Raw genomic sequence first — 16,603 nt, forward strand, 5'->3', positions numbered from 1 at the left:
TCCACAGGACATGTCATGGTATGATAGTACAGCACAGATAGAGAGCATTTCTCTTCATCTTCAGCTCTTCTGTTGTATCCACTGCAGCAGACTAAACCTTCCTAACTTTGACAAATACAAGAAACATAATAGCCTCCTCACTAATGGGAAAAACTCTCTACAAAGCAGCAGAAAAAGGAGAATTACCGACAAAAAAAGACCAACTAAAAGTTTTCATTTTTTTCAGTGAAGCCCTGAAGCCTGTGCTGGCTCCCTAAACTGGCACTCAGTCATCAAAACTTTGAGAACCCCTACACTAGAGGCTGTAAATAATAGAAGTCACACCAAATACTATTTCCATTTCCACAGCAGCTCTCTGCTATTGTGTTTGCTTTGTTGATTTGTCTTCTGGGCACAGAAATGCTGCGTTTATTTAACACTGTTTTCACAAAGTTTAATTTTCGCCATGCAGAGTACAATGCCAAGTGAGCATTTTTTAACAGTTAAAAATTATTGTGGGAAAAATCTGCTCAAATATTTTTACTGCATTATATCCTCCTGAGAACCAAGGGAAAAAAAAAAGCATCTTTCAATTTAACCTTTTATTTGCGACATCATGTCTCAGTAGGATATTCTCATTAATCCCACCAAGATTAGCTGTTTTAACATTTTTTTTTTTTTAAAGGCATAAAACTACATAAAAGTGACAAATTAACCACTTTGACAGATAAACTGTAGCCAATCTTGAGAGAATCCTGTCTGGACAGCGTCTTCAGGCATGTGTCTTACTAATGAGAATAGAGATTGCACAAGGCAGCACACAAGACACCTACATGCTTACCTGCACATTTACCTGCACTACTCTAACAGAGTGCGAACCAGGTTTGTATTTGCTTCTTACATGCACCGTAAGCTGATGTACAGAACAACCACAAATAGCAGGTAAACTGCTAATTAGTACTGATGTGTATTCACTAACTTTCCCAAGCCAGTGTTTGCCATATGCTTGTTATTTTAACCTTAAAAGGTAATGATCTGCCAATGTTGGGTCTGAAGCTCGCTGCGCCCAAGTAGCCACGAAAATTGATTAAAGTGGGTTTAAACCAAGGGCACAATTAGGACCTTTCAATCCCAGTCACTCACTGCAACCCCTCCCACTGGGTGGCGGAATATTAGGTCCCTCTGGCCAAAGCACACCTTCAAAAATAATTAATTCCATCAGCTATTAAAATTATAAACAGGCAGCGAAGGACACTGCATGTAAGAACTTACTTTGCTTTCTGTCTGTGTGCTGCAAAGGTTCTTTTTTTTTCCACACCAAGGGCAAGTTTCAAAACCTCTGAGATGGACCTTTTTAGATTTGTTTTAACTGAACCTGAATGAAAAAATAATTACTCTGAAAACAGAAATGAGAGAGGGGATTTGTGCAGCCTTTACCAGTTGTTGATCCTGCGGCCCCCAGCCTGCATACTGAAGCTGAGCGTTTCGCACCTCTGGAGGGTTCAGGTTCCAAGTCTCCCTGGGGTGCACAGACAGGTGGAAAAAAACACTATCAGATAAAATTGAAGACACATAAACAAAATGACTACCCGCTCCCAGCAATGCAGCCGCAGAGAAACAAGTGTAGAACATCTGAGAACAAAGGTTTGAGTGTATCCATAAATACAGACGCTCTATAACAGTGTCACCTCTCCTTATTGGGAAAAGTGCTGCGCAGTGCAGGCTGCAGAATTAGAGGTGCCACTGCTTCTATGTCTTTGTCTGGAGCGGAGGATGAATGAGGTCATCAGCGGAAGTGTTTTTTGGCACGGCACCACTGGGTGGCAGCATGTAAATAGATTTAAGCAGGAGAGCTGCTGACAGTGCTGTCATACTGTGACCTGGTGTGGAAGTAATTTAAAAGGGAAATAAGTAAGGTGCATAGTTACAGCACAAAAAAAAAGTCCCTAATATGTCTTGGCAGTGGAGGCTAGATGTTGTAGCACTTGATTAAATGGTAGCAGTTTTGGCACGTGGCTCTGGTATCAATATTGTTTGGTGCTTTTCTGTCAACCCGCTCCCTGTACCTGCATGCATTTTCTCACAGTCACATGTATGCATGTAAGGTTAATTAGTGCTTTTAAACTGTGTCCAGGCTAGAAACAACTACTCACTAGACCTGCAAAGACACCGTGCTGGTAGCGAGGAACAGGAACTCGGAAGCTGAGTGTATGTCAACCCCAGCCAAGCGGCCAAAGCTTCATTTTTTACCAGGTCACTAAAGCAGTAATGATCAGGTTTGTAGTACTGCAGACCTCATTTCTACCTGCACCTGTTTTTATAGTAGAACCACTGTGAAAACTGCTGTAAAGTGCTCTTTGGGATGGTTTTCACCAGCTTTGCTGTCGGCTTTGAATTAATACTTAAACACCAGCAGAAAGATATTTGGTCTCATTAGGATAGAGATTTGTGTCAGTCTGTGAAACTGTAGCCTGAGGTTTATACTGTTAACTGGTAATTATGTGACAATGCATCAGAGGCCGTGTGGCGGAGTAATGCAAAAGTAATGTAACAAGTAGTATAGGAAAATACTTTCTATTGGCAGTGAAGTAGTAACATAATGCATTACTTTTTAAAAATCTTCAGATACTTTTTAAAAAGAGTACTTTTTTGAGTAACACCCCTAACGACAGCTCTTGCTGCTCTCACATGTCCAGCCCCATTGTGATCCTACTTGGTCAGGCATTTTTAAACAGCTGAGCACTGAAGGATGAGACTCATTTTCAAGCCAAATGACAAAGTAATACCGTTAGTATAGCTTTCTGCTGTGACTTGTAGCTCATTTTGACAGGTGTGTGTTCAGTTTAATCTTTACTCTGATAATTTAGCTTCTGGTTTTTTGAGCGTTGCTTAATTAGAGGTGTGTCATCGCAGGGGTAGCTTAGGACAGGGTGGATGAGGATTATCAGATAGCACCCTTTCACTTCAGGTTTGGAAGTAAGCAGCGTAGTTGATGTCAGAGGTGCATTGTGGGAGGTAGTTGGGAGAACAGGTGTGAATTTTAAATGATCTTTTACAGGCAGAAATGTAAGGTGAGCTAACACAACAAAACCACAGTGTTAATGGAGCGACTCAGCCCTGATGTGTACTTACGGCGTTTCCAGACTGCAGATGATGTAGAAGGCTGTGTAGGAATATTGATACACCTGGAATGAGATGTAGGATATTTAACCTTGACATTTTAATTATTGCCAACTTATTCTTTGTTCTCATAGCAGAATCAATTAAGAGATCAAAGTCCAGTGAGATTATATTAAACAGAATAGTGTATTATTTGAAAGTAATGAAGACAAAAACTGTATAAAGAATGATCCTAATTAATTCTCAAAAATAAAAAAGAAGCTTTAATACATGGGTAATTCTGAGGAAACACTGTTTAGTGCTGTCAAAAAATCTAAATAGTTTCACACTAAAAAGAAGAAGAAGAAGAAGAAACTAGCCTCCCAAAGCCATATTACTCCATATCAATGTGTCAGTCTTTTTCATATCAGCACCAAAGGCTGACAGTAACCCACCATCCCCTGGAAATTCAATGGTTTAATGTCTTATCTTGCTGCAGTGATGTTGTGTACTCAACACTGGGTCAATACGCTGTGACACCTCAGTAGAGCTGCAATACAGCCACACATTTCTGGCCACATCTTTGAGTGATGCCGGATGCAGCCATGGACAGTTCAGACTGCTGTGAGTATGAAGCCCAATTTACCATTTTGTTGTTGTGATGCACTTATTTTTCTATGTGTGTTGTCAACAGTACGTGTGTGAGATTGTGCACCTCTGGGCCACTTCCAGCACTGCTGCTATTATTAGATTGCTCGCTAGAAGTCCCGTTTTGAACACTCGCGCCAGGCTTCTGGGATTTCCCCACGCAGCTCAAATTTGCCCAGAGCGAGAACATTAACTTCTGTGTCGAATTGGCCTGACTTTCATGTCGAAGATCATTGCTGGTAATGAGAGCTGTGCACCAAGCAGGAGTTTAAAGTCCACACTGTCCAATCCTGAAGGCAGTGCATGAGATCAGGAGTGCAACCAGGAGCAAAGTTGTTACTTGAATATGTCCCCCAAGGTCGAACTGTCAGTACAAAGTGCTACTGTAAAGCCCCGAGGCGCTGGAGAGTTCGGTATGAAGGACCTGACCTGTGACTTCCAGGGAGTGACCAAAAAAATAGCAGCTGCACTAGAAATGCTGACAAGGACCACGGTGACACAAGGACATATTGGGCATTTAACCCAGCTATGATTTTTTGATAACAACAGCTGTGATGTGCAATCATAATGGATATTGAAAGCTAATGTTAATATTTAAAGCAAGCACTGTAACGGTAAACGAGTAAAACAAGAGGAAACTACATGATCTCCAGCACTCGCCTATCACCTTTGAAATCCTAACCCTTTCTGAGCAACAAGTTTTTAAATGATAGTTTTGGTTACAGTCTGCACCCAATATTCTGACATTGTGTGTTCGTGAACAGTGCACGAATGCAGTCAGTCACCGCCCAGTAGAGACACAATCGCAGGAAGAGGGTTGGTCCATGTTTCACAATGGAAGTGGGGTATTTAATAAAAACACGAACCCATACTGCACGTTATAGTGATGATCTGTGCATGGATGTGCATTGAGTGTGACGGCTACGATGAGCATGCAGCAGGAATGACTGTCATCTATCAAGGTGATGGAGGTCTAGTTGGGTAATAAATGCAAACACATGCATTCCACCACACTCGAGTGTGTCGTAATATCTTCAATTCATCTCAGGCAATAACACAAAGTTATAGAGTGCCTCTGCCAGCTTCCTTTATAAACTAACAATAGGAAACAATTCTCTCTACAGTGACTCAGTGGTGAAGCAGTAGTAAACAGGCAAACATCAGCTAGTCAAATGAATCAATATATTTGATCTACCTATATTAGGAGATCAAATGCTTTGATGAATATCATGGTGCTTGCAGAGCCAGTATGTCGATCTCGTCTCCCTCCCTGCGAGCCTGTGTGGCATCGAGGGGTTTGTTTGTGTTTGTGGCTCCCTCAGTACAGTTCTGCTTGGCTGTGTTAGCCCCCACCACGATCGCTGACAGGCAGCGGTGTGCGACAGGCCTTCACACCCCACCGTGATTACTTTCTCCTCCTTCCCTCAGCACCCCCCCCCTTCCACCTGCCTACGCTCCACTGCAGGCCTACACCCCACCCCTCACAGAGGTGGCTGACATATTTGGCTGTCAGGTTGCTACATGCAATTCAAAAAACAAGCAAACAAATGAGATGCTTACCGGTGCAACATTGTAGGCCAGCATCACATGCTTCATGTCAGGAGACACCTCGTACTTGCTGGCTTTGTACATTTCCTAAGAATCAAAGGAAGATGTCAGAAATTTAAAAAAAAAAAAAAAAAAAAAAAAAAAAGCAGCATATAAAGAGGAAGAATCCTCCAATAATGCATGGCATTTTTTCATTAAACTAGTCCTTAAATGGCTGCGTTTGACAGATTGCTTGGTTCCAGAAGCAAATGGGAGCTGCATTAATCTTTGCACAAGGGTTTGGCGATTCGATGGCAGACATAATGTTGCGTGTTGTCAACCAAGCAGCTGCAACACTGATGCTACATCTCCATTTTGACGTTTCCCCAAGTGTTAAATAAGCAGCTCACATTTCACACTAATAATGGATCATTTGTAATGGGAAAAAAAAAGAGCTTTTTTTTGGTGCTTTGATTTTTCTGACACTACTGGAAAAGTTTTAAGTTTCAGTCCATTGATTGTAAGAAGAAAGCAAAAGACAGAATAGAAGGAAACTTACGAATTTCTTGTTATGCACCAAGATGGTTTGGTCGTTGGTGTCAACGTTGAACTTGACGACATCGCCGTCCCGATTACGGTACAACAGCTCATTACCTGGATGGTGTGAGAGAAAGTAATAAATAAGACAATGCAAAAAACTTAAGGAAGTTACAGATGTAGTAGTGTGAGTAGAAACTGCCCATATGTCCCATCAGAGGTTTTGCAAACTGAAAGTGTTGGATCAAAACAAGATATTTACCGCCTGCAAAGTAAAAAGCAGATGGGATAGGAGAAAAAGCAAAATGTATTGAGTGTTAATGGAGTTATTACCTGTCAGGTGCACTGACAACATAATTACATTATAGAGGATGCTTCCATTTATTTGATTTTTAATATCAAAGCAATATTAAATTAGACTTGTTTGAGATCCATCAGTAGCCAAAACAGGACACTTTTTAATCAGCAAGTATAACAGTTATTAACAGGCCACTTAATGGCATGAATGCTGGCAGTGCAATCAAAAATAAAAGCAAAGCTCGGAGAGCAGGGCTGCCTAACTGCCTGTGTCATGACTGTGATCACAATTCTGATGTCAACAATTTGTCAAACTCTGTGGCTTGTTATGTTTTATGTGGCAAAAAGAAAAACCTGTTTCACAGTCTGGTTTTTAGCAGGACTGAAGTCCAGTGTGAATGTATGCATTTTAACGAAGAGTACAATTCACCAACAACTACTCGCATTTTAACATTACTTCATTTGAACAACACTTCTGTTCAGTATGATGTCTTTATCCGACCTTATTTGCTGGCAAACATTGGGCAGATTTGATTAACTCAGCATCAGATCTTTAATCAAATATTGCTCAATCCTGATTAGTGCTTTTCCCAACTTAGGCATGCCCACCCCTGTTTAGGCATGAAAAGAACTACACAAATCTCATTTGGAAAACACTTAAAACTTTATGTCAAAATAAATTTATGACCGTACAGATCAGATTTTTTTTCTTTTTGTTTTTATTGATTTTTTTAGACCAGTAGTACCCACTTTATTATCTTTTGCAAAGCCCTGTTAGACTCAAGAACCTTTTTAACTGTCATTTTCAAGTGTATAAATTTGAATAATTTTAACTATTTTAGGCTTGTCACATTGCTCTCAGTGTTTTTAGCAAACTGCCTCAACTGTTTACTCATAACTACGTCCTCCATTCATGCACTGTTACCTACTAATCCATTTAACAGCTTTTCATTCTATTTAGTAACCACTATAAACCTTTTTCTCCATTATGCATAGTTAAAATTTTAATTGAATTCATGATTTAGCTAACAATTTCAGCTGCTAATTAATACTTCACCTTCACTTTTTTTTTTTATTCTTAATTTCAGGTAGCTGGGGAAACATAAGTATAATACAGCCACTGCCCCCTTTCACCTTCAATCTATCTCCACTCCTCTGTCTTATTGCTTTAGTGATCCATAGGCACACGAGCAACCATGCCATTTGGTGAGGTAATTAGAACCCAGAGATTGTTATGCAGAGTGCTCTCTATCTGCTAGCATATCTAATTGTCCATTAGAGGTGACAAAATTACCATCACAATGGCTTTAATTCTGAACGTGCTTGGGAGAGCAGTTTCAGACATTTTTAGATAGGCATAGACGAACGCCCCCACAACAGCTTTTGTCTCCTTGTTAAAAACCATTGGCATACTAACAAGGGTACAAAATGGACTCCTTCATGGAAATCATGGAGATAAATAAAAGGATGCTGGACCACCACTCCACCATGAACCATTATTTTAGTTTGACGTCTTGTTAAAGGTCTATTTTTCTATATGAAATAGTAATTGCAGAAGATGGGGCTTGAATTATTAAAAAAAGGCAAAACTGTTATTAAATCAGATGCCAGAGAGATTGACAGGACTTCATTTTGCCTTGTGACTTTCTTTGTTTTCACAGCCGGGCTTCGGCTTAAACTCAAAGAGCTGCATCTCTTTAAGGCACCTTTTTCATCTTTATTTCTCACCAAACTACTGATCTTCTCCTTTAACCACATGCCTCAAGACACTTCACAGATACCACAGATCTCTCAAATCCTTCCCATCACCGCCCTTATATAAGCCCTCCTGCTGAGTTCATCATTTTAGACCTTATCATCCCTCCTTCACCTCTCCCGCTCTTTGTTTTTGGCTCTTTCAAAGACACAAAGCCATCTATTCTTTCACAGGACCCTAGGCATTATGTCTTCCCTTCAATCTACCTCTTTCTAGCTCTCCCTCTTCCCCTGACGTTCTCGCTCTTCGTTTCCTCTCTGCCTTGACTCGCTGTGCATTAGCCCAGAGCACTGTTTTCTCCTCTGATCTATACCTTTCCATGGCAGTATGTCTTATTAATACAGCCTCCTGCCCTGGGCACAGCCCTAACCCAGCCTCACTCCAGGGAGTCAGAGGGAGCAACGAGAAGGTGGGAAACAGAGCAAGGCAAAAGAACTTTAGTGAGGCAAACAGAAAGAAGACCAATGATTTACATGAGGTTTGCATAAATGAACTTTATGGACCTCCTTTTTAAAAAAATTTTAAAATAACTTTTTGAGAAAACTGATTTACTTACTGTACCAAAGGCCTTGTAGACGTGTTTATGCAAACAAGGTCTACAAGGTCTGTACTGTAGGACATAATGCTTGTTTTCTGCATATTTATTTTAAAATAAAGTAGTTGAATATAGAAAGAACTTTGACTGGACGTAAAAACAGGTGATAAGTTAAAAACATACTCTGAAGTCTAGAAATATACAGTTGAGGATCAGATGGGTCTATTTTTCTGTAGGGGGCAACTGGGAACGGTCTCTACAGCTCAAGATGTTCAGGCTGATCAAGATTTACAGGTGATCAAGGTAACTTCATAGTAACTAAATTCTAACCCCACTCTACACATAGGAGACTTTGGACAGACAGTGCTTAGCACCATCATTAAAACACAAAATGAGGGAACACCTTTTGGAAGAATACTGTTCCAAAACTCCAGTACAGTTTTACAGAAACAATACCAGGGTGCAGTGAAACTATTCTGCTGATCCAATACCTTACTAAGACACTTTTTGGGGTTTTAATTGTTACCCATCTGTATACCATATGTGTAACTCAAACAAAATCCATTCATCTATCTGTTCTATCGATTTCTGCTGGTTATCCAGGTCATTGAATTGTTGTAGGTCGTTATTCCAGTTCTTCTGGGGGGTGGGGGTGGTGGGCAGCTAAGAGACAAACTCTCCCTGGGGCCTCCTCGTGGTTGGACCGGCTTGAAGAACTTCACTTTGGAGGCTTCCAGGAGGCATACTGGTCAGATGCCTGAACCACCAAACAAAGTTATGTTATCGAATAATTTATGAAAACCTAGAAAATGCTAGCCTGAATCTACAATCTACAAACATCTGGCAAAGGTTTAGATATTCCCTAATGATGGTCCACCATCACTTCTGACAGATGAGGCTGGTAGGCTTGGTTCATGAGTAGCTCCCTCCCCATAATTTGCTCTTGCTATCATTTTTACAGAGGCTGATGTTTGTTTCATGAGCGCATATAACTTTGTTCAAAAATTCCACAGGTTCTTTAAATATGCTTTTGCAACCTGGCCTTTCTGTTTTTGAAGTTTTTCAGGGGTTTGCATCTTGTACCTAATCCTCTGATGTTACGGTCATTCAGTATTGATTGTTGGCAAGGAAACATGTTCATATAGGTCCTGGAGAACATTCTTGAGTTGCTGTGCAATCATTAAGCATGCAGTATGCATGGATTTCTGCACATTCACAAGGCCTGTGCCTCCCCATCTACCAGCTCATTTGCCATATTATTTATTTATCCTTTGAGTGACTGACAACAGATTTTTGCTCTTTGAGTCTCATATAAAAATTGTAATTTCCATGGTAACCTCTTTACTTCTCAAAATGACCAAAGTCTAAATGTCTGTTCTCAGGTCTGAGTCTTGTGTAAGCTCTGCTGTGTAAGATATAAGTGAGATGACAAACAGCTGCTCCAGAAACATGTAGCTGCCAAGAGTCCCTTGTAATTTAGGCAGCATGTATTAAGAGGGGTGCACCTCGCCTTGTTGATTTTTTGTAAATAGTGGCATTAATCTGCTGAAATCAAAGCTGAAAATTGGTTGTGTAATTGCTGAGGTCTGATTAGAGAGAAACACTGCTAGAGCCACAGACAGAGTGAGAAAAGGTTGCAAACAAGCCAAAGCTGATAAGTCCTCTAAGTTGTGAGCCACAGATCAGATTTGTTCCAGAGCAATCTCCAACACTGTGCTGCTGCTGCTTCACCTTTTGTCCCTAATGGGACCACTGGTGTTCTCGACATATACTCCAATACAATGGGTAAAAGATGTTTCTGTCGATTTATTATTTTTTTTTAAGCATTGTTGTTGCAATCCTTGTTTTTAGCACCTCGCTTGGTAAGTACGGCATCATCATTATCAATATGACTGATTGCCTAAACTATGCAAACAAGACTCGCATTGTGCCAAATTATCCTTCCACCCGACCTGACACTTCAGCAGCTTCATTGTTCTCTTGGCTTCATTAAAACACCATTCAAGCTTTATGGTTCACGTGCAGAATGGCAGGTTAATTAGAATGACAAATTAGTGGAGGAAGACTAGTTAATACTACTTCAAGGAAAATTGACTCTCAAAGTTGAAGTTCTTGGACCTTTCTACAGTAGCTCTGTGAGACTCACAGTTCAAAATAAACCTGGTGGGTGGAGGCTACCTGACTGACTGGTCATTGACATCATGTTTAATATGTCCACCAAAATAAGCCATATGATAGAAAATAAGGAAAAACACAACAGGTAAAATTTAAATTACCTTCAGCTGCACAGTGACTATTTAGTGTTTAGATTTTTTTTTACAATGCTGCTCATTTTTCTGTCTCAGATATCCTCTCTCCAATCCAGCTTGGCACTTTTCGAGAAGACATAACACTCCATTCACTGCACTCGCTGCTCTCCTGTGTGTGAGCGGTCTTTAACAAGCATGTTATCACAAACAGAACCACAAAAGCTTTATTAATCCCAGCAGGGGGGGTTATGTTGTAACAGTTGCTCAAGACTGTCGCGGTTGTAAATTACACAAAAATACAAGAAATACAACATAGTACAAGAAATCCATGAAAACACTGGGATGCCAGGTCTTGATTTTTATAATAGGAAAGTAGAAAGCTAGAAGTCCCCAAAGTTGTATAAGTAAACAAACAAACAAACAAAAAAAGCAATTTATACATCACAAAAGGGAATGGAAATATATAGTGCTTTAATGGCCCTAACCTCAAATAGTTCCCTCCACATTATATATCACCATGTGATTAAAAACCGCAGTGAAATGGGTAGTTTCTTTGGGCTATATTGTAAGGCCTGAGGTGAGCCAGGGTTGGAGTGCTAAGTCCTGGATGAAATGGGATTTTTCTTGTCAGTTCCAGGTCATTTGTCCATGCCCAAGGCTGTGCATGATGACTGGTTTGATGAAAGTGACACAAGCTGGTGGGGAAAATTATAGTGTCTGTCAGCGGCTAACTAAAATGAAGTCGGCAAAGCAGAAATACAGCCCTAAAGCTTAGATGTGCAGTAAAATATAGGTTCATAAAAAATTCAACAGGAATTTTAATTAAAAATCGCCCTTTATATTTCTAGTAATTTGGTTTCTTTCATCTATGGCTCTTCAAAGGGTATTCCCCATAATAGATGTGTTTATTTATCTTCACTGCCGCAAAGCAGGACAAGCAGCACTGTGGAATTTGAATTCTATTTTTGACTTCCTTGATAAATGAGCGTGCTACCAAATGAATGGCAGAGCAAACAAATGAGCAACAACCTCAAGTGTGAACTCGCTGACAACACATGAAACCACCCACGGCTGCAGCCAACCTGCTTTTGGCCAGTTTTCATGGTGGAAGTCATTTATGTTTATCAAGAATGCCAATCAGTCTCGCCTGCTGGCCTCATTACTCACTGACACTTCAGCTTCTCAATCCACCACCAGGGTAGAAAAAAGAAAAAAAAAAAAAAAAAGAAGAACTTTGTCAATTTATTTCAGCTTCATGCTGTTTAACTTTAAAAATAAAGATAATGTTTTTTTTCTCTAATTATCTGGTTTACTTGGACCTTGAGTAGATCAAGGCACAAGGGGGGCAGCAAAAAATGTAAAAAGAGGAAACTACGGATCAGAGAGATCAGTGCTATGCTTAAAGAACTACAGTAAACACTCAATAGACCCTTTACATCAGGATCCTGCAGAGAGGACTTTCATCTTAGACAAGGCGAGTTAATTTCTATCGGACTCACTACAGGCAAAATAAGTTTTATTTATTTTTTTCTTTTTGCAGTGATTTTTAGAGCAGGCGTTAATGCCGGGATGAAGAGGAGGACCACTCCAGGTCCTTTTTTTCATGCTGGTGCTGCAAGCCACTTTGCAACCCACCTCATGAAACGGTGGTTCAAAAAGTGGCTTGCAGATGTGTGTAACGTGCTACAGCAGCTTAAATAATGCGCCCTATTTAATATGAAATTTTTCCAATAGATACATAGAAGGGTGAACGGAGGCTGATGTGGGCTGCCACTGGTTGCTTGAGCTTGATTCTGTGGCCTACCTAACTACCCATGAACTAACACTATACTTGATTTGTACAGCACAACTTGAGTTAACTTAAAATGTCTTGAAATGTTCCCATCTCCTAAAGTAAAGAACCAGACACAAAATATAGCTGCATTCATCAGTGACTGTGCAACAAAAGTATCTCTGATGTATATTTTTTTTATGAACAATGAACCACTGATATATACTGATAGCAGAACCCAAAGATAATTATCAATTGATTATAGAGCCAACATACATTTGAGAAAAAATAGAAACGAAAGCAGTGGAGTAGAGAACTTGCAAATCAAAAGGTCCTCAAAAACGCTCCCCTTGCTCACCTAATGCCATATTCCTTCCAAGACGACTCCCAAAGGATTGTGCAAGTGTTCTCAGAGCCCCTCCATCAGCTTAAGACCCCATTGCTTTTTGTTGCCTCAATTTGAAATGACTCCTTCAGTACTATTATTGATTTACCTCACTGCCAATGAAGTGATGCTCATTTCATCAGTTCCAGCTCCTGACGTACTCCTCATAAACCCATACCCTCTGTCGCTGTTTGATTTGCACAGTTTCATTGCAGTCTAGCTTTTCCCTCCATATGTGTGTTACAGTGAAGCACCAGTGGGTTTCCTGGTGCTTGCAAACAAATCACCCAACTTTGAAGAAAAAAAAAAAACAGCACAGGCTCATAATAATTAGGATCATTAGGGAGACCAGGGCCTGTACAATAACAAATATAAACATAGTAATAATGACAGACAACACAGTAGTGATCAGCCTGTCTTGTTTAAAAGGGTATTACAGCGAGTTACCTCACTGTTCAAATACACAGTTATTCATAATTCACAAAGCAAATCATACAACCATTTGAATCAGAATGTTGACAAGTACATAATAATCGCTTGCGGATTCATTAGAAAAAAAATGCTACAAGCATAAACAAATGTGTTTGAACAAAATTATCCAACAACTTCTTGATGTTGGGGAATGCTCTGAGTCTTTTCTCAAACATCACAAAGCTAAAAAATTCTCAATGATAAGGCAGCCAAATGATTTTATAAATTGTACTTGAATGCCACATGCATTAGACACATGGCCTGTGGAGAGGTTAGCTGCTTATAAACTGCAATAGAGACATGTCTATCCCTGTTATGTATTTTGCATGCATATAAAGATGATTATGCATATGTAACTGTAAAATAATGGGTTATCATAAACAAAGAGTTTATACAGTATAAAGTAATTTGCTTTAGCTGTAGCTGCTGAGAAGAAAGAAAAAAAATCACTGGCATGTTATTTTGTGCTGATGTTCATGGGTATTTCTGTCAATTAACATCACTTCTGTTTTCTCTGCAAGAAGAAGCAGACAGAACAACTGGTGTTTTTCAAGCACATTTGCTCATTATTATCATTCAGCAATACAGTGGTGAGGGACTAGGTTAAAAAAATGTTTTTAATTGGAGAATAGGTGTTAAAAAACAAGAAGAAACAGCATGTGAAATCAATTAAACTTAATCAGACAGCTGGAAATATCAAAAAGTCTGTCAGAGACCAACTTTGATAGAGTTAGCTTAACCAGCTACCTGCCTGATTAGCAGTAGTGAAACTCTGAAAAGTGTAACTCAAAACCCAAATGGAAACTGTTTACCGCCAAAGTAAAATTAGTGCCTTTTGAAATTTGTTGGGTTGCAGTGATAAGGCACAGATTCTATTTTGGGAATTGCATTGTACTTTGTCAGCTTTCACTAACCCTTTGTGAGTAGTTGGCAAGTGTTTGTAGACAAGTTGCCTTCTTCCGTGAAAACTACAGGAGACTGTGGCTAACAACCAAAGCCATCACAAGGAGGTCTGTGTTGCAGCGCCCTCCTTGCGACCAATTTCATCAACCAATTTTGTCAACCAGTCAAGGAATACACATTTTTCCCAAGCGCCCAGTCCTTGCCATGAGGTTGCCAGTAGGTCTTGAGGCCTGTGTGACTGAGGCCTTGGTTTTGTCAGCTGGATATGAACAATGATACGGAAAGTCGAAACCTGCAGAGCATTTCAAAACACTAAGACCTTGCCAGCTCACGACCTTGCTTCATCTCCTGAGGCTGGGCTTTGGGTGATAAAAATTACAATACAAATATATGACCTCTTCACCATTTATCAATAAAACTTGGACTTTTAAAATTAAAGTTGTGGGGTAATGAGTATAGCTGGATCCCTTCTTTAAGCTCTGATCACAAACTTATGTGGGAATTTTCATATCACAGGCTCTTTTCTCTCCTTCATTTTTGAAATCAAGAAACACAAAACTCCATTTAAATGAGAATCATAGAAACATGTTTCTGTGTCTCGGAGAAAAGAATATGTTATTTTCAGGATGATTCTTAAGTTGTACAAACCATGAGTGGAAGAGCTGCCTTTCAGTTTTTTTTTGGTTGCTCGAAAGTTGGATCAAAGATGACATCCAACTCTTCAGATGTTGTCTTGACGTTAGCAGCTAAGGGACTGATGAATCTGTCATGAGACACACTGAAGCAATGATATAATTCCAAAGTTTGCTTCTGCATCAGATGCTTTTTTTTCTGTTGTTTGTTTGCTTTTCCCTGGATATTAAAAACACATCAGTATATTTCACAGCTTGTTTCTGTCAAGCAGCTAGTTGTACCACCTTCGCTGCTGTCTCAAGGTTGAAAAGCATGGAAGGATTTCAGTTTGTGCAAAGACATCCTCTCCAATTAAAAAAAAGACATATGGTGAAATTAGAGAACTCAAAAAGGGGGAAACTTACATCTGTTCCTTCATGTAATGTTAGCGTTTTACAAAAGTTGACTGTCTGTGAGACTGAATGAAAACTGAACACTTGCACTGACTATATGGACTAATTTGAAATGTCTCACTGGTAAGAAAGAGGCCCGCTGCAGAACTTCATTACTCATGCTGTGTCATGGGAGCAAAGCGATGAAAAAAAAAAAAAATCACAAAGGGACTGAAATAACTGTCTACTCTTTCTCAAAGTGAGCCCTTTACATAAACACCATGCATAATTTGAAACAAGGTTGTTGTGCATGCATTAAGGCACACACACTGACAAAGCAAACATCACTGCGCTTCAATCATGCCCAAATCACAGTCACGAGCTCTTCTCAAAGTCACAGCGAGATCGCTTTTGCAAAGCCCCGACTGGTCGGCCCCTTATCCATATTTAACAAACATCGGTGAGACAAGAGGCATCCTGGAGCGGCAAACAAGAAGAACGTGGCCATTAAAATGGCAAACAGCTGCTCTGAGCGCCTGCGTCATGTCCCACAGGGGTGGCTTCACCTTGGTGGTGTGAGAATGATGTTGATGCCATGCCTGTTTGATTCAGTTGGAGTGGTAAAAAAAAAAAAAAAAAATAGAGGCATATGTGAGATATCAGTGCAAACTCTGCAATTACCTAACCAGGGAGACAGTGATGGCCTCATGGCATGAGTAGAATACTGATGAAGAGGGGAAGGTAAAGCAGTTTATATTAGATATATCACAGAACTTGAGGATAATTTAGGTTGTTTTACTATTTGGATCTGCTATCTATTTTTATAATTCTGGCCATTGTTCCTTTTGTTTATGTATTCATCAAAAACACTGATGAGATGTGGAAACACAGACGATTACCAGAATAAAGCTATAGATAGAAGAGATCAGTGGACAGGATGTATAAATCAGCCTGCTCAGCAAGCTTATAAAACTCATTTATTTAACAATAAAACTAAAAATTTGGAAACCTATTCATAATAAAACCAAATAGTTTGCCCTATGAGCAAAATGGATGCTTACCAAGCACGCAGTTCTGAAGATAATTTTACTATCTGGCTTTGTTTTCATTTCTGAATATATTTATTTAGGGCCACGTCCTGACAAAGAACAGCATGACGGCACCCCCACTGTGTTGGCACAAGCGAGATGACAGCACAGAGCTTCAGCAAAGACAAAAGAAGATACCTAAGAAAGTTTACCCTAGCTACACTGGCAACTGAAAAGCTTTCAAGTGCACATGCCTGAAAGATTTCTTTGTAAAACAGAGCAGGATATTTTTACTGTTTGACTGATTGCTGCAACAGAAGGTAAAATAACTTGTGGCGGTTTCTGTAGATGTAAAATCCCACTTTGCAGTATTATAAGCCTCTGTGCAGGCTATTTTTGCATCTAATAAACCAC

General features: G+C 39.8%; 1 protein-coding gene across 1 annotated transcript in view; it reads right to left on the minus strand.

Annotated features, from left to right (window-relative positions):
• Positions 1–16,603, minus strand: part of LOC115799454 (dipeptidyl aminopeptidase-like protein 6) — a 114,767-nt gene that overhangs the window by 32,205 nt on the left and 65,959 nt on the right. The window contains exons 4-7 of the mRNA XM_030756631.1: positions 5,813–5,907; positions 5,287–5,361; positions 3,112–3,164; positions 1,417–1,498 (exon numbers count right to left, since the gene is read on the minus strand). Coding sequence (XP_030612491.1) covers positions 1,417–1,498; positions 3,112–3,164; positions 5,287–5,361; positions 5,813–5,907 — 305 coding nt within the window. The remainder of the gene's footprint in view (positions 1–1,416; positions 1,499–3,111; positions 3,165–5,286; positions 5,362–5,812; positions 5,908–16,603) is intronic.

The sequence above is a fragment of the Archocentrus centrarchus genome, chromosome 20 (genome assembly GCF_007364275.1).
Source record: "Archocentrus centrarchus isolate MPI-CPG fArcCen1 chromosome 20, fArcCen1, whole genome shotgun sequence".
NCBI classification, from domain to species: Eukaryota; Metazoa; Chordata; class Actinopteri; order Cichliformes; family Cichlidae; genus Archocentrus; species Archocentrus centrarchus.